Genomic DNA, 21,750 nt, shown 5'->3' with positions numbered 1-21,750 from the left:
ACGTTGGAATAAAAATAAGACATTTTAAATTTTAAAGATGAAATTAAAACTTAATCTGCACTTTTCAAATGGTTTTCACAACGTGTCAAGCTGTTCACTTGTATTCTTTCTTTGTTTGAATCCTCCTTGATGCTAACCTTTAGCAACATCAAGTTGTTCAAAAAAATCGTGGAGAAATTGATGGCCTGAAAAAAAGTTCAACTGGTATCAGTAAAAAAATGATCTAAACTTTGGAAATCTCACCACAAGACCTGTCTATAAGAAGCAACACAGTGATTAATGATTCCATAAGCAATTGACAAAGTCAAATTTCATCATCCATATACAAAAGTCACGATTGATTACAGCTTGATGCATAATGCATATCACACATTACATTCTCATTAATCACAATGCAATGCAATGAAAACTAACGGGAATAAGTTAGTACAAAGCATAGGATAATAGTTACATACCCTTTTCCCCCTCCTCATCTTTATCCTTAATGTCACTAGGGAGCGGCAAGAGACTCTCTGTATACACAGCATCTGCTTCAAAGGCGGCACCCGGAAAACTTGGATATTTAAAATGTTGGAGCCTCTCTTCTCTGAGATTGTATATGTAGAACTCCGATTTATCGGGGGTATAACGTTTTCCAATAAGATCCATAGCACTGGATAAGTACAGAGGCCGAAAGTCAAAGGTAGGAATCTGATAGAGAGTCCAAGATGAGTGCACTTTATATTCTTTCATCACCCATATCTCAGTTTTAACTCTACCAATATTGCGATTATACAAGGCTAGGCAGCCTCCTAATAGGGCAAGACCTGAATAGATCCATGACCTCGTTTCCAGTTGCTCTGGGACAGATATCATTGAGAAAGTCCTTTCCTTTAGATCAAAGATAAGAATAGCATCCCTGTAATCGTTAAGAATGGAAGGCACCCAATGAATAGCACCATTAAAGAACAACCCAGGAGAATGCCAGTGAAGAAAACCCAAGGGTTTGGGGAGTGCAGCATTAAAATCAATCCATGAATTGGTTCTCAAGGAAAAGCAATCAAAGTGATCTTGGCCATGCTTATCGTGCCAAGGTACAACAACTAAGTAGTCATCCTGTGAAGCATCATAACCAAATCCATACGGATGGTCCTCCCAGGGAAGCCAGCCCTTGTGCTTAAAACGAGAAGCAATATGAGAGTGGGATATCAATTTGCTGGATCCAGTCAGTGGGTTCCATACCACAAGAAAACTTTCGTGTTGATGTAAGAGAACAAAGCCTCTGCAGGATCCCAGGACCTCAAAATGAGGTGGTGATTCCATCTTGAACCGGGGAGACACCTTTCTTACTTGTAATGCATCATTGTTGTCACTAAATAGTGCGTCTAAGTCAACGAAGTAAGCCACGGTGCCTTTTTCTATGACGAAGCATGCGTTGGTGGAAGCGGGAGAGTGGTGAAAATGCAATTCAGCAAAGTGTGGATCGGAGATGAGAGAGTACCAGAGCTTCGAAACGTACCTGAGGCCAGCGAGATGTTTGGCCGGCACTCTCAGGAAGATTCTGTGAATCAACTCAACAGGGAGGATGTTCATGCTCGGATGTTCATGCTCAATTGCTCTTTTGGTTTGTTCAGGGTGTGCTTCTGCAACTTCTTCTTCTTATAATTTTATTATCCCTGCTTCCAATGTTGTGCTTTTGGCTTTCCCAATTCATATAGCGATTCACGAAACCATGACTTGAAAATTTTCGTTTGGTATTTGTAGGGGTGGATATGCGCCGGGTCACATTGGGTTTGACTTAACTTAGACCCAATTTGAAATATAGATTGGACTTAATTTTTAGACTCTAACTCAATTGATGAAACCTACGTACCTTCGAGTTGGATAAAAATTGGGTCTTTAGTATATAAAAATCATCTAATTTTCAATCATTATTTTACAATTCACATAATAAAATTTACTTAAAAAAGTATAACAAGAATCAACCCTTTTTTAAATTAAAGTATAACTATAATCAATACTAATATTGTCTAATAACACCAAATATTTAAATCAATACAAATAACACAATACTATACATTAGTATAAAGTCTTATGCATTTTAAACATAAAATATTAACTTATAATCTTATAATGACTAATAACACGAAATATTAAAGTTTACAATATTTAAATTTCACATAAGAATAGCTATCATCCATCATTAATAATACAAAATATTAATTGTGTATAATGACCGGACCATCGGGCCGAATTCAGGTGACCCGAGCTATGGCCTGGACCAAACCAGAAATAATAACCGAATCTATTTTTGAAACCCTTACCCAACCCTAAACCCAATAAAATCATACTAAATTAGTCCATAAAGTGTTCAGGACCAGATCGAATCTTCGAACTGGGTCGGGCCATGTACACCCCTAGGTATTTGGATTGACTATTCGAGGAAAAAAAGAAAATACTTATTTGTTTTATCTTTTTTAAAACAAAACAAATAAAAAAAAGTTATTTCATGAATAAACTTATATAACAAAAATTTTTAAATATTAACAATATTTAATTTTATTTAGTTAGAGAAAAGAAAGTACTTTATAAATTAAATTATAAAAAACGACAAGTTGAAAAATACAGTTTATATCATTTTAATTTTTTGAAAAGCTTTTAAATTATATCCATAATTTTACAAAAATACGATATTCTTTTCACTACTATACATGACTAAAAAAATCTTGTTACAATTGTAAAGTAAACAAAGAAAAAGAAGTTTTAGAATTAGAGTAAAGCTCATAATTCATCATAAATAATAAAAAAATAAAATTTTAGAAATTTAATAAAAAGGTTCCTAAAAAAAGTGTGTTATTAGTGGAATTTTTTTTCCTAAATCAAAATAATGACAAACGTAAAAATCTTTGAGAAGATATAAAAATATAAATACAGAGAAAAATTAGAATTTAGAGTAAAAAATAAATTTTGAAGGAAAAATTAGAATTAAACATATATAAATTATAATATAATTATGTTATGTGTGAAAAAAATCAATTATCAAATTAATTATTCATAAATAGTATATATTAAAATATAAAATATACATTAAAAATAAATTAAATAATTTATATATATAAATATAATAATTTTAGTATGTACGTAATATTTTTATTATAATTATTGATTATAATTATAACTTCTCCAAATGCACGTACAAAAGACAAGATGAAATGTAAGATAAACTTTTAAGACATTATTATTATTTGCACTACTTTTATAAGAATGATTAGTTATATAGGTCTTTTTTAAGTTATTTTTTATTTGATTTTTTTGAAAAAAAAATAATTGAGTGTTTTTTAATGGCTAGTTTTTTTTTAATATAAGGTTGACATATGAGTTACGTTGAGTTATAAAGTATTAGGGGATATATACTGTTGTGACGGTGTTTAATTTTTTGTTTTAGTAGGAAAAAATTGGACCGTCCAATTTTATTGCAGAGAGAAAAATACAAATCGGACGGTCTGATTTGTATGAAGCAGAATTTTGTGGGTACTGAAATCGGACCCAAAGAATTTTCTAGACAGCTGGTGATGGTTGTGGGGTTGGAGAGCAAACATATAGAGATTTGTGTGAGGGTGAAAATGATGCTGCTGGGGTAACATTCCAAAGGTTTTTGGAAGCATCGAAGCCAACTAGAATTCAGCTGCATGCGTGCCACAGGATTTTCTGTACCGTCCAATCGGACGGTCCAATTTGTCTTGCGCAGTCTTCATACCCTACCCTGGTGAAACATCATATACCTCCATAATCTTACTATACACCAATCCTCTCTCCATATTAAAATTAAAATGTACTTTTTTAATATGTGAATGTGAATGTAAATTTAAATAGTTATTCACATATTTAAATTATTCACATAATTTTGAGGAGATTTTTTTGTAAATTGAGTGAGCATAGCTGAATCAGAATATACAACTGAATTACTTCTCTTCCTCTTTTCTGATTTTGATATGAATCAGAGAATATACAGCTGAATTACTTCTCTTTCTCTTTTCTGATTTTGATATTATACTCTAGAAGACAAAACAAAATAATCTCCTACTTATTCTATCCAGCTTAACTTCACACAGCTTTATTTTTGCATACATTTCTGTTTGGTTAAAAGACAAAATTAAAGTATCTTTATACACGAAGTCACTTAGCAGATTCTATAAGATCCACCTAATTTTAATAATTAAAAAAGCAAGTAGAATTAAAATAGTCCTAAATTCAGTCTGCTTTTCTAAGCTACTGATATATCACAATGAAGCTAGTTTTCCTTGAAGACTATTAACTATCAAGTAATCATCATTTGATGCATCATAACCAATGCCTTGAAGAACCGCATTTTGATTATACCAATAATTCTTTTCTTTAACAACATTATAGTAAGATATTTTTTTGCGGGATTGATCAATGGATTCCATAGAATAATATAATATGGTTCATCGTGGTGTAACAATACAAACCCTCTGCATGATCCAAGAACAAGTGAACGGGAATGCTCATTCTTCTTCTTCCTTGGGTAAGGGAGAGAGAATTCTTCTATTGAGGCGCCAAGGGTGGCACCACCATGAAAGAGTGCGTGTAGCCGTGTAGCCAACCAGTTCAAATTTCTTGGTGAAGAAGTATGAAGGGGTGGTGAATGCTGAAGAGTGGTGAATATGAAATTCCACAAAGGTTGGATCGGAGATGAGAGAGCGCCATAGCTTAGAAACTAACCTGAGAGGAAAGAGATACTTGGCACCCCGAACAACTCCAGAGGGAGAAGGTCATTGATGCTCTTCTGGTTGTTATCCATGCATGAAGCAAGCTCTGTTTTGTTCTGCTCGGTTCTTATGTAATTCATGAAGAGTGTCTGGTAATTAAGGGTTGTGAAACCCCATAATTTCTCTTTACTGATATCCTTGGTTACTACTAATTACTAGTATGACATTAAGTTAAAGCCTATCACTCTAATTTCATTGGATGTACCTAATCTTGTAAGGATAGGCCATCCACTAAAAATTATTTATAAAATGATTATTTATCTATGGTAATTGACTACACTTTTTATTTTTAATATTGGTTTAACAATAGTAAATACACAATATTGAATCCCTGGTTGCGCACTCTTAGCACCATGTAATTCAATAATAAAAACTGAAGTGAATATCAATGAAAGAATACTGTAGCGTGTCGAGAATACATACAAATTGAAAAATTTTCAAAGTGTTCACATGTCAAATCTACTTTGAAATGTGATATTCTGATTTAGACAATACACCAAGTATTACATTATTTCTACCAACCACAGCATAGAACAAAAGACAATTAATTATGCTTCTCTTTATAATCATCTAAACAGAGGGGTTAGTGCTGAGAAAACAAAAACCAACAACTTACGATAGATCAACAAAAGATAATGCAGCAAAAGGAAAAAAAGTGTACATAGCATATAAAAAGCAAAAAGAAAATTTTCAAAATATAAAGAAATATGATATGAAGAATAAAACAGATCATCTAAAGATTGTTACTATCAGACAAAACCAAAAGATATATTGGAATAACATGTTAAGCCCCATTTTCAGTTTTCGGACGTACGAGTTTTTTCCCGTTCATATTCAGAAAGAAAATTCTAATCCAAAGAAAATAAAACTGAAGTGTCTTCAAGCTTCTTCCCGCTCAACTTTGAGAACCCAGCCCACATGCAGAAGTTGTTCACTTGTATGTTGGCTCCCGATTCCCTTTCTCTGTTTGACCCCTTTGTGATTCTAATCTTTAGCAACATTTTGTTCAAAACAATCACGGAGAGATTCATGGCCTGCAAAAAAGCTCAACTGGTAAAAGCCAAAGCTTTAGACATGAAAAGATCTAAACTTCTAAACATCTCCACAAGACCAGACTATAGGAAGCAAGACAGTGATTAGGGATACCCTAAACAGTGATAAATTCAAATCTCACCATCCATAAACAAAAGTCACAGTTGATTAGAACCTGGTGCATACTGTATATTACTCGTTAGTTTTTCATTAATCACAATGCAATCAAAACTAACATTAATAGTTTAGTGCAAAGCATAGGAGAATATACATACCGTTTCCCTTCCTCTTCCTGTTCTTATTATCCTTATCCTTAATGTCTCTAGGGAGTGGCAAGAGACTCTCTGTATACATAGTATCGGTTCCACTGATGTTATGCGCAGAACAAAGATATTTAACACGTGGGAGCAGCTCTCCTCCCACATTATACATGAGAAACTTTTTCTTTTCTATTTTATCCGAAAGAATTATTTCTCCAATAATATCACCATTATTGGACAAGTGCAGAGGCTGAAAGAAAAGGCAAGGAATCTGATAAAGAGTCCAAGATGAGTGCACTTTATATTCTTTCATCAACCATATGTCAGTGCTACAGCTATCACGACTGTGATAATACAAGGCTAGGCATCCCCCTAGTAGGGCAAGACCTGGATAGGACTCATAGGAGCATGCCAGTTCAGGCTCAGACATGGTTGAAAAAGTCCTTTCCTTCAAATAAAAGATAAGAATAGCATCCCTGGGATCTTTAATAGGCAAAGGTACCCAATGAATAGCACCATTCAAGAACAACCCAGCAGACGTGTCGTTAAAAACATGCAAGGGTTTGGGGAGTGCAGCATCAAGATGAATCCAGGAATTGGTTTTCAAGGACAAGCAATCCAAGTGATCTTGTCCTTGCCGCTGGCTCAAAGCTACAACAACTAAGTAATCATCCCGGGATGCATCATATCCAAATCCATACAGACGGGCACTCTCGGGAAGCCTAAAGTCATTGTAGATAGGAGAATCAATACCAGAGTAAGATATTCTTCTGCTGGATCCAGTCAGTGGGTTCCATACCACTAAACATTGAGGGTGACGATACAAGAGAACAAAGCCTCTGCAGGATCCCAGGACCTCAAAATGAGAAGGTGGTTTCGTCGTGTAAGGGGTACACACCTCTTTCACGTGTGATGCATCATTGTCGTCACTAAATACCAGTGCTCTAATTAAACGAAGTAGGCCACAGTGCCGCTTTTTATGCAGAACAATGCATTGGTGGAAGCGGGAGAGTGGTGAAAATGCAATTCAGCAAAGTGTGGATCGGAAATCAGAGAGTGCCACAGCTTCAAAACGGATCTGAGGCGAAAGAGATGGCTGGCCGGCACTCTCAGTAAGATACTGCGAATCAAATTAAGAGGGAGGATGTCATGAATGCTCTTCTTCTCCATGCTCGATTGCTCTTTTGGTTTGTGCAGTGTGTGCTTCTGCCACTTCTTCTTCTTATAAAGTTATAATCTTATCCGTGCTTGAAATGTTGTGCTTTGGCCAATTCATATGGTAATTCACGAAACCCCGGGACTTGAAAATTTCCTTGAAACCAGAATACTTTGGAAGGGAAGGGTCAGTTTTGGATTGGCTATTCGGAAAAAAAAAAAGGAAAATAGTTCATTGTTTTATTTTTTTTAAACAAATAAATAAAAAAAGTTATTTCATGAATAAACTTTTCAAGAAAAAAATTTTAAATTTTCAAAATATCTATTTTATTTAGTTAGAGAAAAGAAAATACTTTATAAATTAAATCACAGTTTATATCATTTTAATTTTTGAAAAGCTTTTAAATTATATTCATAATTTTACAAAAATACCATATTCTTTTTACATTATACATGACTGAAAAAATCTTGTTACAATTAGTCAATTACAAAGTAAACAAAAGAATAAGAAGTTTTGGAATTAGAGTAAAGCTCATAATTACTCACAAATAATAAGAAAATAAAATTTTAGAATTAAATTTAAAAAAAAAAGGGTTCCTAGAAAGATGTGCTACTAGTAGAATTCAGCTTTTGAATTTTTATTTTTCTAAATCAAAATAATGACAAGCGTAAAAGACTTCCATTTTAGAAATAAAATTAGGATTAAGAATATATAAATTGTAATATAAGTGTGTTATGCATACATAAAAATTAGTTATTTATACAAAATATATATAAAAATATAAAATATACATTAAAAATAAATTAAACAACTTATATATTATACAAAAATATATAGTGATAATTAAATTTAATAATTGATATTTAATATCCACATAATATTTTTATTTAATTATTAATTATAATAAATTATATTTTTGGTAAAAAAAATTATAAATTTCTTTTACTTCTACTTTCTTTTACTCATACTCGGGATTTGAAATTGCTTTGGAAACAAAAGACTATAAGAGAAGGGAAGGGTCAGTTTATTTTGCATTAACAATTCAAAAATAAAATAAAATAAAAATTATTTTATATTTTGGATAATTTTAAAAAATAAATATAGAAAGTATTTTTAGATTTATTCAAATAAAAAAAATTATTTTTTAGTTAAGTTGTCTAAAATAATAAAGTTAAATTTGACAACTACGAATGATAAAATAATATTTAGGAATGTTAACTTTACTCAACAATTTTACTTGTTAGATTTGATATACAGTTATGGGAATTTAACTAAAGATCTCAATAAAATTAATTCAATAAGCCTGTTACATATCAATCTAAATAAACTTTTTTATTCAATATATTTTTCACTCTCACATTCTAATTATTTATTCAATATTTTCTACTTTTATCTTCCACAAAAATTTGTGCAATTAACATCAAAATATTTATGCTATAATAAATTTGTCAAATAAAATAATTCAATAAATAATTTTATAAATTGTAAGCAATTCCTGAATCCTAAACAACGTTAGTTTTATTTTCCATTTTATTAAATTGTCTTCTGTTCCACTATATTTTGTGTGCAAAAAATCTGCTTTTGAAGCTTTAGACCATCTCCAGTAGGAAACTCATCTCAGTCTCTATTTATGGCCCACCTGTCATAAAAAGTAACTCCACATCAGCTTTTGCGTTATAAACGGTAAATAAGAACTCAAAGCATCTCTCTCTTCTCCATTAGGAGGAACTAACTTTAGTTCCTGTTGTGGTCCCACTTAATTAATTAATTAAAATACTTAAAATTAATGTAATTAATTTTTTAATAATATTATTTAAATTTATAAATTTAAAAATAATTCACTATTAAAATATATTAATATTAAATAAATTCATATATAATAATAATACACAATATATAATTTGGGATTACACTAATTTATAGTTTTGTGTTTACAATTGCTAATTTTAATAATATCGTTAGCATTTTAAATTTTAAAAATAAAAATAACTAACTCAACTAAGAATTATTTTGTAAGGTGTAAAAATTAAATTTATTTTTTAATGTAAGTAAATTTAATTAATTATAATTTAATATAATAATATAAATAATATTCAATATTAATTATGATATAAATAATTAATATAAATCATTAATTAAATAAAAATTTAATTATTTAATCTAATTAATTATTTTTTAAATAATTAATATAAATTATTAATTAAATAAAAATATAATTATTTAATATAATTTTTATTATAATTATTACTAATTTAATTATTATTTCATTATTTAATATAATTATTTAATTATTTCAGATTTTATATTATTATTTTTTAAAAATAACTTGTCAAATGACAAGTTATTATTTGTTAACTTGAGTCCCTGTTTAGAGGGACTTTTTCACCTTGAGACCCGTGCGGGAACTCATTTCTTCTCTCCTCCAATGGTTAGAGTTCCTATGTGTCAGAAAAAAGTGAAAGAGAAACTCACCATTGTAGGTGCTCTTATTACATTCTTCATAATAAATGTTTGTAGTTTAGCATACAAGGTAATTAAGCATTTTTTTTGTGTGATATAGCGTCTGGAATCTTTTTTTTTTCTTTTTGGATTTGCCATAATTCGCTTGTAAATACTTAAAATCAATCGTGTTAACAATGAGCAAGATTAAAAAGAAAGTGTATATTTTGTCTATATAATTGATAAAATAAAACATCTTAAATTTTGTATAACTTAATGCTTAAGCTATTATAAATCCCAAAAAATAATGCCCATTACATCGAACAATATAAAATTGACTTAAATCTTTCTTATAACAGTTAACAGCATAGGAGTAGTTTTTATGATATAAAATTAAAATAATTCTATAAAAAGGATACGAGGTAGATATGATTATTCTAACATTACAATATTCTTTACCTAATATTTAGCTATTAAACAACTAATTTTTTTTGGTGTCTATTAAACAATCAAATAAAAGAAAAATAGAGACAAGTTAAGTAGTTTTTTTTGTTATGATTCTTGGATAGAGCCGCCTAGAGAAACAGGGGAAAAAAATAGTGATACAAGATTGTTATAGTGTCCACAACATAGTTTAGAATTAAAAATTGCAAAAGCTTATACACCAGGATATGAGTATGTGCATCCATTTAAGATACTTGAGACTCAATCGGGGTGTAGACTGTCCAAAAGAGGATCATCCTGGTCCAATCTGCACCCTTCCGAATCTAGAGACTTTAATTGTTGAGCTTGCTTCCCATTATAACCTCCAGCATGGAATATGGAGGCTCAAGAAATTGAGACATCTTGAAAGGATGTTATGCGTGGCTAGTAAAACCATTCCACCTGACACATCAGGAAAAGATTATTTGCCGAGTCTCCAAACCCTCCAACTTGTCACTCTTGAAGAAGGAGTGACAATGTCCTCCATTGTTAATGGAAGAGAAAATTGGGATTAGAGTGGAATGCCAAAAGTAAGTGTACCGAGCATGAACTATTACAAAGGTTGCATCGCCTTAAAAATCAAGAAAAACTAAAACTAATGGACTTTAAGGAATTGACATTAAAGGCACGTGAATTTCCTTCAAAGATTCCCCAGATAAATATAACGATGCAGTATGATTCTGATGAGCTTAACTTTAGCTACAGTTTCTTGAACACTCTAGGAGAACTTACCAGCCTCTGTGTTCTCAAAGTAACCTCTCGAGGGAATGAGGGATGTTCAGTGAAAGATAATGCAGCAAAAGGAAAAGAAATGTACACAGATAAAGAATAGGAGATGAAGAACAAAACACATCATCTAAGAATGTTACTATCAGAGTAAACCAAAAGATATATTGGATTAACAAGATGTTAAGCTCCCTTTTCACTCTTCAGACGTAAGAGTTTTATCCCGTTCAAATTTAGAAAGAAAATTCTAATCCAGAGAAAATAAAACTGAAGTTTCTTGAAGCTTCTTCTCGCTCAACTTGAGAACCCTGCTCTTTATTTACAACAAAATCACATGTCTAAGTTGTTCACTTGTATGTTGGCTCCCGATTCCCTTTCTCTGTTTGACCCCTTTGTGATTCTAATCTTTAGCAACATCAAGTTGTTCAAAACATTCATGGTGAACTTCATGGCCTGCAAAAAAGCTCAATTGGTAAAAGTCAAAGCTTTAGACATGAATCTAAACTTCGAAACATCTCTACAAGACCGGACAATAGGAAGCAAGACAGTGATTAGTGATTCCCTAAACATTGATAAATTCAAATCTCACCATCCATAGACAAAAGTCACAGTTGATTAGAATCTGATGCATAATGCATATTACTTGTTAGTTTTTCATTAATCACAATGCAATCAAAACTAACAGGAATAGCTTCGTGCAAAGCATAGGAGAATAGTTACATACCGTTTTCCTTCCTCTTCCTGTTTTTCATCATGTTCTTATCATCCTTATCCTTAATGTCTCTAGGGAGTGGCAAGAGATTCTCTGTATACATAGTATTGGTTGCACTGATGTTATGTGCAGAACAAAGATATTTAACACGTGGGAGCAGCTCTCCTCCCACATTATATATGTGAAACTTTATCTTTTCTACTTTATCCGAAAGAAATTGTTCTCCAATAATATCACCATTATTGGATAACCACAGAGGCCGAAAGAAAAGGCAAGGAATCTGATAGAGAGTCCAAGATGAGTGCACTTTATGGCTATACATTATGTGATATTCTGTTTAGACAATACACCAAGTCACCAATTATTACATTGTTCTACAACCACAAGAAGTCAACAAAGAACAAAGGGCAATTAATTATGTAAGCGCTTTTGTATTATAAAAAGAGGGGTTAGTACTAAAAAACAAAAACCAGTAATTTAAAAATAGATCACTCAAAGATAATGCAGCAAAAGGGAGAAAAAGAATGTACACAGATAAAAAATAAATATAAAAAGCAAATGAAAATTTTGAAAAGATATATTGGATTCAACAAGATGCTAAACTCCATTTTGCACTTTTCGAATGTTCTTTCCCATACATATTTGGATAGAAAATCATAATTCAAAGCAAAATAAAACTTAAATTTCTTGAAGTTTCTTCCCACTCAACTTGTGAATCCTGTGCTTTATTTGCAACGAAATTAGTCACTCATATATACATTGGAACACAAAATATAAAGTTAGTTTTTACACGGATTATTTTCTCAAAGCTAACCAACCATGACTTTGGCTATTATCTCAGACTTTTGATTTCTATTCTCTCTTTTACAAGCAAGAGCTGGAGAAAAGGAAGAAACTTCCTCAGGATGTAGATGTAGCTCTAAACTGTAGTATAAGTAGAATAAGTATTTTGTCAATCACAATAATGCAACCTTTGCATAAATAATACATAAAACTATGTACACACATGAATCAGGATGTGCAACTTTAGGATAAAGCAAGGTAATGGAGAATGACTAAAATATTTAATAAGACTAACGGCTTGTGAATGACTTACAGCTCAAATCTCCATTTATGTGACTTTAGAATTTTAACATTGGCAAAAGCTTTTCTATCAAGCATCGTTTTTTGGTTCACTGTTTGAATAAAACTGCCATCACAATTGTAAGATCCACTAAAAATTGGTCTCACGGCAGATCATGATGCAGAATCTTCCTCCTCACATTTCATATATGATGTTTTTCTGAGCTTTAGAGGCTTCACCAGGTACGGATTCACGGATCGTCTCTATCATTCTTTGTGTGAGAGAGGAATCACCACCTTCAGAGATGATGAGAACCTCAGAGTTGGTGATAGAATTAGAGATACTCTTCTTGAGGCCATTGAGAGATCCAGGATGTCCATTGTTGTGCTGTGCCAGAATTATGCTTCCTCCTCATGGTGCTTAGATGAACTTGTCCAGATTATGAAGTGCTCTGACAAAGGAACAAAACGACCAGTTTTGCCAGTTTTTTATCAAGTGGAACCATCAGATGTGCGGCATCAAAGGAATCAATATGAAAAAGACATGATGAGCCATGAAAACAGATACTGCAATGATTTAAACAAAGTAAAAGAATGGAGGTTAGCTTTGTATGAAGTATGCGGTCTAAGTGGAAAACATTGTGCAGAAAATAGGTGAATTACCTTTACTTAATAATGGAGTTTACATAAATCTTCCATTGATAACTCCTCTTTTCATAGATTGATAAATGATAACAAGATTCTGAACTTTTTTTAACCGTTTCTTCTATTTACCATTATTGCATTTTTTTAAAATAAAAATAAAAATGAGCTTTTAAAGAGACATGTGTTCTTGCAGCTATGAAAGTGATGTTATCATGAATATTGTTGAAGAAGTCTCAGCAAAAGTTCCTCCTGAACCACTTTACATTAAGCATCCAATTGATTTTGGTTCTCAATTTGAAGTGGTGGAATCACTTTTGGACACTAAATCTCATGATACTCTCTGCATGCTGATTCTTTATGGAGATGTTGAAACAAAAAAAAGCACATTTGCAGGGGAGCTGTACAACAAGATAAAGCATCAATTTCAAGCTGCAAGTTTTCTTGATAAAGTACGTATAAAATCAAGGGGGATCCCCAATAGCCTAGAAAATCTCCAAGAGACACTTTTATCAGGTATGTGTGTGCATAAGAAACCAAGAATAGGCAGCACATTAAAAGGATCTTCTGACATAAAACAAAGTCTGCACAATAAAAGAGTTCTTCTGGTTCTAGATGACGTTGATAGTATAGAACAATTGGACTCACTTGCAGGAGGAAGTGATTGGTTTGGTCTTGGTAGTAGAATCATTATAACAACAAGAGATGTGAATGTGCTAGATAAGTATGAGTTGAATGGTGTTAAGGTTATGAAATATTGCATTGATGAAGGTGAATTTAAAAGCATGGAAGGTGCAAAATCAAATCACGAACAAGATAAGGACCTCCAGGAAGATATAGTGGGCTTTGTAGAGATCTTCAATGAAATAGTTGAGAAATTGAAGGAAAATGAGTCATGCACTGAAGTTGTCTCCATAATCGGCATGGGTGGGTTGGGTAAGACTACCCTTGCTCGAAAAATTTATAACAATAATAAGGTGAAAAAGTTATTCTCTTGTTGTGGATGGGTTACTATTTCTAAAGACTACAAAGCTAAGGACGTTCTCACAAGCCTTGTCAATGGTTGGGGATTGTCCAAGTCTACTACTGAATACAAAGTCTTAAGTGAGAAGGAACAAAAGAGCAAGGTCCAAGAACACTTGGACAGGAACAAGTATCTGATAGTGCTTGATGACTTATGGGAACCTGAAGTCTGGGATGAGGTAGAAAGTTTATTTCCAAATAACAAAAGTGGCAATACAATACTGATAACTAGTCGTAATGACGAGGTGGCAAATTATACAAGGTCAAAGTCCTACTACCCTCCATTCCTAGACAAAAATGAAAGCTGGAAACTTTTCTGCAAGGTGTTTGGGACACAACAGTGTCCTCCTGTTCTCGAACCCATCGGAAGAGAAATGGTGGAAAAATGTGGGTTTTTACCTTTAGCAATTGTGACCTTAGCTGGGATTGTCGTCAAGAAGAAGAGACTAACAGTTGAGTGGATGAGAATCATGCGCAATGTCATTTGGTATCTTGCTAAGGATAATAATGGAGTCATGAATGTGCTAAAGCTAAGCTATGATAACTTGCTTCAAAGATTGAAACCTTGTTTTCTATATTTTGCAGTGTTTCCAGAAGATTATAGAATTCCTGTGAAACAGTTGATTCAACTATGGATAGCCAAAGGATTAATCCAACCACCAAAATCTGGAACATCATCTGCAGGAAAACTAGAAGATATGGCTAAAGAATACCTGAATGAGCTGGTGGATCGTAGCTTCGTGTTGGTAGCGAGAAAAAGGAGTAATGGAAGTCTGTCAGTTTGCCGGATCCACGACCTTCTCCGTGATCTCTGCATATCGGAGAGTAAAGCTGATAACGAGTTTGAGATTTGCACAGAGAAAGACATACATTCCATGGACATGAAGAAATTTTGTAGATTGTCCCTTCGAAGCCCTGAGTTTGATGATTGGCGTTCTTTCACAAACCAATAATGGAGATATCAAACAAATTTTGTTGAGTTTCCAGCAAGATATCAAACAAAGATATCTCTCGGATAGCAAACAAAGATATCAAACAAAGCTAGATAGCAAGACAAATCAAACAAAGATATCAAACATCTACTACAAATTCAAACCACACTATCCAAAAGACGAGTTTATATCTCTCGGATTTTCAGCAAAATTTCAAATAAAATCAACAGTCTAACTGACCTCCATAGCTGGCACAAAACAAAACAAACTATTTAACTAAGCAAATCAAACTCGTACAACTTCATCACCCTGCTGCTGCGCAGCATTTTCATCTACTGCCTCCTCCAACACTTCACCATCTACCAATTCACCGTTCAAGGCAACCTTCGTCACATCCATTGCACTCACATCGGCCTCTGGCAACAAAGTCTTAATCTGCAGAACTGCACGGTCAAAACCTTGTATAAACACTTCACACACATCTGCCTCCTTGGCAGATAACAAAGACTCCAACTCCTTCACCTGAGCCACCAACTTTTCCTTCTCCAGGTTAGTTTTCTCAACATCCTTCTCCAGCGCTGCAACCTTTTCTGCTAAAACCTTTCCTTCTTTATCTGCGTTTGTTGAAGAGCCTTGGTTCTCGGCTCTCTTCCTCTTGTTAAAATAACCCTTCAAACCGGCGGTAGTCAAGCTCGGCGCCCTATCACCTACGCAAAACACAAGTTCATCTTAGTATCTATAACAAGGATCACACCAGCATTATCTACCAAAAAGTTATTACCTATATAGTCCAACACGGCATCTCTATCTATTTCATATTTTAACCATTCAGACACCAATAACAGCTCTCCATCCTCAAACACACAAATTAAAAGCTCCAGAAACAAATTATCTCTCTTACTCATTTCCTCTACATCTAATATTTCTCTGTTTGCACTTGTTCAGTCATTCTCTCCTAATTCTCCTGATGGTCTACAGAAAAGATCACCATTGCATTACTCATGAAAAAAGCAATAACTTAAAAAGTTAAAACCCCTCACTGCAAGACTAGGCTTTAGGAAGCGAGACAGTGATCAATGATTCCATAAGTATTGATAAATTCAAATTTCACCATCCATACACAAAAGAGGCATTTGATTGGAACTTGATGTCTAATGCATATTACTCATTACTTATTCATTAGTCACAATGCAATGAAAACAAACAGGAATAGCTTGGTGCAAAGCATAGGAGAATAGTTTAATACCGCTTTTTTTCATATTCTTCTTCTTATCCTTTTCCTTAATGTCATCAGGGAGTGGCAAGAGACTCTCTGTATACACAGGATCTATTGTTCGGAGTGGAAGCCAACAATAACGATCATTAAAATGCTTGAGCAGGTCTTCTCTGACATTATATATGAAGTACCCTACTGTACCACACAAAGTATAACCTCTTCCAATAATATCCATATTACTAGATAAGCACAGAGGCCGGAAGTCCTTGCAAGGAATCTGATAGAGCGTCCAAGACGACAGCACTTTATATTCTTTCATCACCCATATGTGAGTGTTACAGCTATCATTATTGCAATAATACAAGGCTAGGCAGCCTCCTAGTAAGGCAAGAGTTGGAAAGGTGCATGCACTCATTACAGGTTGTTCCGGCCCAGATATCCTTGAGAAAGTCCTCTCCTTCATATCAAAGATAATAATAGCATCCCTGTAAGTTGTAAGAGAGTAAGGCACCCAATGAATAGCACCATTCAAGAACAACCCACAAGAATTGCGGTGACAAACATCCAAGGGCTTGGAGAGTGCAGCATCAAGATTAATCCATGAATTGGTTCTCAAGGAAAAGCAATCAAAGTGATAATGGTCATCCTTATCCTGCCAAGCTACAAAAACTAAGTAGTCATCCTGGGAAGCATCATAACCAAATCCATAGAGATGGAACTTGCAAGGAAGCCTAAAGCCCTTGTGCTTAAAACGAGAAACAATATGAGAGTAGGATATTCTTTTGCCGGATCCAGTCAGTGGGTTCCATACTACAAGAAAATGTGGGTCTCGATGTAAGAGAACAAAGCCTCTGCAGGATCCCAGGAACTCAAAATCAGAAGGTAGTTTTTTCATCTTGAAAGGGAGAGACACCTTTTTTACTTGTAATGCATCATTGTTGTCAGTAAATAGCGAGTCTAAGTAAACGAAGTAAGCCAGACTGCCTCCTCCCATGAAGACGGATGCTTTGGTGGCAGCGGGAGAGTGGTGAAAATGCAATTCAGCAAAGAGTGGATCGGAAATTAGAGAGTACCACCGCTTCGAAACGCACTTGAGGCTAGCGAGATGTCTGACCGGCACCCGCAGTAGGATTCTGTGAATCAGGTCAAGAGGAAGTATGTCTTGAATACTCTTGCTCTTATGATTCATCTTCTTCTCCATGGTGGATTCCTCTTTTGCTTTGATCCCTGTGTGCTTCAGCTTCTTCTTCTTATCTATGCTTGGATTGAAATCGTTGTGTTTTTCGCAATTCACTCAATCCCTGGCCCCGGACTTGAATTTGCTTTGGAAACAGAAAACTAAGGGAAAGGAAGGGTCAGGTCAAAGAAAACGGAATTTCTATGGTGCTGATACCAAAAATCAACATGTCATAATGTCTTTGTGTGTTATTGTGGGAGCGCAACAAGTAGCCTCTGCTATCAGGATAAGTTTTATTATTGACGGTTAGGAATAACTTCAGCAAATTTAATTAGCTACAATTATTTTGTTAACTAAATAAAATCATTGAGCTGGTTACACGGTTTTAGGCGCTGGGTAATGGGCTGTAGACGTAGTAGTTGGATCATTTCATTTTTCTTTTTGTGTCTAGTTGGTCATGATTATTATTTATTAATTTAGTTATTAGTAATTAGATTAAGTGTTAATTTTTATTATATTTTTATTATAAATATTTTATTTCGTCCTCAAGTTAATATAATATTTTTTCAAAATATTTTTTTATTATTTTATTATTTTTCTCTCAAATCACTATAACATCCACTATAATTATTACAATTATAATTTTTGCTTTTATGCATAAGAAAATCATGATAGAAAAAATTTAATTTTCAAAAAAAAAATTAATTTTGATCACATGACTAAAATAAAACGAAATAAAATATTTAGAATAAAAATAAGATATTTTAAATTTTAAAGATGAAATTAAGACTTAGTCCAAACGATAAAGACTAATAAAAAATTAAAATTTTAAAACTAACTCCGAATAAAAAAAGTCCATGAAAGATATATTACTAAAAAAAATTAACCTTGGAATTTTTTTTAAGATTAAAATAATGTTGAGTGTAAATAATTTTGACTGAATAAAAAAATATAATGTGAATAGAAATTAAAATTTGGAAGAATTTTTTTTTAAAATACGCATTAAAATAAATTAAATAATTTATATATTTATATATATATAAATATTATTTATATACTAAAATTAACAATCAAAATTAGTTATTATATATTTGTGTATAAATATATGTTATTTAACTTATTTTTAATATATATTTTATATTCATAATTAATTTTAATAACTAATTTTAGTGTATAATATAATCATTGATCTTTTGTGTGTATATAATATTTTTATTGTAATATTTTTTGTATGAGGAATCTCCAAACCCTTCAAATGGTAGCTGTTAAAACGAAAACGTTTCTACTTGAGAATGGAAGATTCGTGTTCATTGCAAGATGCAAACATATTTAGACATATTTAAAATACATACATATATAAATATAATGTAGATAAATAGTTTAGTACACTTTGGGTTATAGTTTTTTAGGCACAAATATAGCTATCTATATAATGAGAATATAAGAGATATTTAGTGTAAAAAATATTATTTGAAAGACTTTAATCATATATTATTATTATTATTATTATTATTATTATTATTATTATTATTATTATTATTATTATTATTATTATTACACATATTTAATATGAGTAGGGGTAGGGCTCCCTATATAGCACTAGAAGTCTAGAAGAACGATTGTCAATGAGTTAGTTGTACCTAGATAATTCCATACCTTATTTTGTACTATACTTAGATAATTTTTAAAATTAACATATTTTGTCATCAATCTTATCGTCAATTTTTAATATTATCTACTGTTGATTTGGCCATCAATTTTAACAATATTTTTTATAATATATTTATACTAATTAATTATAAGTCATTAGGATAGAATTATGCTTCCAAATTAAAATTATTTATTTCAAGTGTATATATAAATTCAACAACCATGCTTATGATGACATGTTTCCTTCTTTAATTTATTTTCCCCTAAAGATGTATAACTGCGCTCATTGCTCAATAGTCAATAGAAACACGTTGTTTAATGCATGGAATTGAATGGAATTGGTTTCGGTATCAAATGAATGTTAAGACGGAGTTTTTAAGGCTATTAATGAATAATCCTATTGCAAAGTGGTATTTTACAACTAAGGTAGTTGGATTGTTAACTGACTTCCGCGCCTATTTGATTTGATTAATCTTTTGATAGTCATCACTTATAAATGAAAAATCAAATATTTTTAATATAAGTTTTGTTTCATTCTCTCTTTATTTTAGCTCTTCACAGCAAAAATTACACCGTGCTCGTACAACCATCTAAGGCTCACCTATAACAAATTCAAAAGAATTACATTGGTTAACTAAGTTCTTTAATAAAATAATTAATGGAGCGTTATATGTAGAATTGATTCATAGCTTCGATTTTTATTCTACCTGAGCAATAGTTTTTCCATGAGCTTGTGCCACCTCTTTGAGCACTTCACTATCCATAACATCGTTACTGTCCCAAGAGGTTCCTTTGGCTCCCAAAAGAGAATATGCAGTTACAATTATACTCTTGGCTTTGCAATATTCTGTTTAGATTCTTTTGTTGCCAAGAAGCATTCATCTCAACCTGTTGTGTATGTGTTTGTAGTATTTCCATTTATTAGTAGTGATCCAACACATGTTAATCTAAATACATGTAAATTAAAAATTTTATGGAGAATATATATAATTGGTTAATCGCAGGAGGAATTGTAGCGAAAGAAAGGAGATGTTTAAGTTTGTTGATAGAAAAATTGCTGACTTCAATTGATTTTGGAAGGCCCAATTTGTGACATTGTTCGAGTGAACTCCAAACCCCTTTTAAGTCAATTGGCAGCAAGTCATTTTCATCGTGATAAGAGGCTTTAAATAATTCGGACTTGGCACTCATTGGCCAATGAATCAAGTAGAGATCTAAGTATTGTAATCCAAGATTCCTGCCTATGCATTATCACAAGTCCATAAGTTATTCATTCGCATTTAGACATATTTTTTATTTGAGAATGGAAGATTCGTGTTCATTGCAAGGTTGCAAGGTCACCAATATGTCAAGTATTGAGTTGCAAATATTGGTTTTATGGACCGATCAAAATTCGATTCGTATTCATTGCAAGGTTGGCACAATCTAAACAATCTGAAAAGCATCATAGAATTACTAAACTTTCCTTCTTTTGCATTTCATCCAGCCAACTCTATCGCGTGGTCAATGAATAATTCATAGAATCTAGTTGTATTTAATCCTGGTAGAATTTTAACATAATTGATTCTTATACGATTTTGTCATCATCAACATCAAGTCATAAGCATAAGCAGTGTTTGTTATGTAACTTCATCGCCATGTATAAAACCCATGTACAGGCTATATATTATTTATAAAATGTATATTTATCTATAGCAATAGATAAATTAGATACAAGATTGATAAAATAAACATACATTGCTCATAAAGCATTGCCAAACGGAATTTTACAAGAGATTCATTTGATAAATTCATTGGACTACTCCACACTTTGCATCCCTATTCATAAGAGTACTTATCCTTTTAAAACATGTTCAAGTAAGCCCTTCTGCAACCAATACCGTTGATTACTGGTTTGATATAAATGGTGCAGAGAATTTTATACACTCAAAATAGAACAATTCTCATCTTCTGTAATTTTTTTTTTTGGGGGTTTACCATCACTTGCTAGTGAACTAAAAACAACCATGCTAAAAGTAAGATTAAGAGAAAAAGTATATTATGTAACCAGCAAAATAAAATATCTAAAGTTTTGCATAACCAACTAAGAAATATTACTATTAGATTTTATTCAAAGATATATTGGATTTAAAAAGAGACTAAACTTCATCTGCACTTTTCAAATGGCTTTCTCAATGTGTCAAGCTGTTCACTTGTATTCTTTCTTTGTTTGAATCCTCCGTGATGCTAACCTTTAGCAACATCAAGCTATAGACATGAAAAAGATCTAAACTTTGGAAACCTCACCACAAGACCGGTCTATAGGAAGCAACACAGTGATTAATGATTCCATAAGCATTGGCAAATTCAAATTTCATCATCCATATTCAAAAGTCAATGCAATGAAAACTAACGGGAATGATTTGGTGTAGAGCATAGGAGAATCGTTACATACCCTTTTCCTCCTTCTTCTCATCCTTATCCAATGTCAC

The 21,750-nt window shown here is 32.4% G+C and overlaps 3 protein-coding genes and 1 long non-coding RNA gene across 7 annotated transcripts; 1 reads left to right on the top strand and 3 right to left on the bottom strand.

Annotated features, from left to right (window-relative positions):
• Positions 1 to 54: 54 nt before the first annotated feature.
• On the bottom strand, positions 55 to 1,692 carry LOC114927202 (F-box protein CPR1-like). The gene is made up of 2 exons (XM_029296839.2): positions 456 to 1,692; positions 55 to 185 (listed from the first exon to the last, which is right to left on the bottom strand). Exons 1-2 carry the CDS (start codon positions 1,570 to 1,572, stop codon positions 133 to 135), a joined length of 1,170 nt encoding a protein of 389 aa, XP_029152672.1. The 5' UTR covers positions 1,573 to 1,692; the 3' UTR covers positions 55 to 132.
• Positions 1,693 to 10,975: 9,283 nt separating this feature from the next.
• LOC140183429 (uncharacterized) lies at positions 10,976 to 11,732 on the bottom strand. Its single transcript, XR_011879411.1, has 3 exons — positions 11,590 to 11,732; positions 11,455 to 11,487; positions 10,976 to 11,318 (listed from the first exon to the last, which is right to left on the bottom strand). It is a non-coding gene; the product is annotated as an uncharacterized lncRNA (long non-coding RNA).
• A 759-nt stretch (positions 11,733 to 12,491) lies between these two features.
• LOC112798028 (F-box/kelch-repeat protein At3g23880) lies at positions 12,492 to 17,988 on the bottom strand. 4 transcript variants are annotated; one of them, XR_011879410.1, is made up of 4 exons: positions 16,483 to 17,941; positions 15,477 to 15,943; positions 15,018 to 15,115; positions 12,492 to 13,206 (listed from the first exon to the last, which is right to left on the bottom strand). XR_011879410.1 is itself a non-coding variant. In XM_072231843.1 (3 exons), exons 1-2 carry the CDS (start codon positions 17,651 to 17,653, stop codon positions 15,522 to 15,524), a joined length of 1,593 nt encoding a protein of 530 aa, XP_072087944.1. In that variant the 5' UTR covers positions 17,654 to 17,941; the 3' UTR covers positions 12,610 to 15,115; positions 15,477 to 15,521. The 4 variants fall into 4 exon arrangements, 3 of the variants coding, with proteins under 3 accessions (XP_072087944.1, XP_072087943.1, XP_029152658.1); XM_072231843.1 differs by having other exon boundaries at positions 12,610 to 15,115; XM_072231842.1 differs by lacking the exons at positions 12,492 to 13,206; positions 15,018 to 15,115 and adding an exon at positions 15,154 to 15,219.
• LOC112795437 (putative disease resistance protein At1g50180) lies at positions 13,013 to 15,257 on the top strand. The gene is made up of 2 exons (XM_072231841.1): positions 13,013 to 13,293; positions 13,478 to 15,257. The coding sequence occupies exons 1-2, from the start codon at positions 13,013 to 13,015 to the stop codon at positions 15,255 to 15,257; spliced, it is 2,061 nt and encodes a 686-aa protein (XP_072087942.1).
• Positions 17,989 to 21,750: the final 3,762 nt, after the last annotated feature.

This window comes from Arachis hypogaea, unplaced genomic scaffold (genome assembly GCF_003086295.3).
Source record: "Arachis hypogaea cultivar Tifrunner unplaced genomic scaffold, arahy.Tifrunner.gnm2.J5K5 arahy.Tifrunner.gnm2.scaffold_50, whole genome shotgun sequence".
Taxonomy (NCBI): Eukaryota; Viridiplantae; Streptophyta; class Magnoliopsida; order Fabales; family Fabaceae; genus Arachis; species Arachis hypogaea.
The sequence above is the reverse complement of the archived record's forward strand: the minus strand, read 5'-3'. Positions and strand labels throughout refer to the sequence as shown.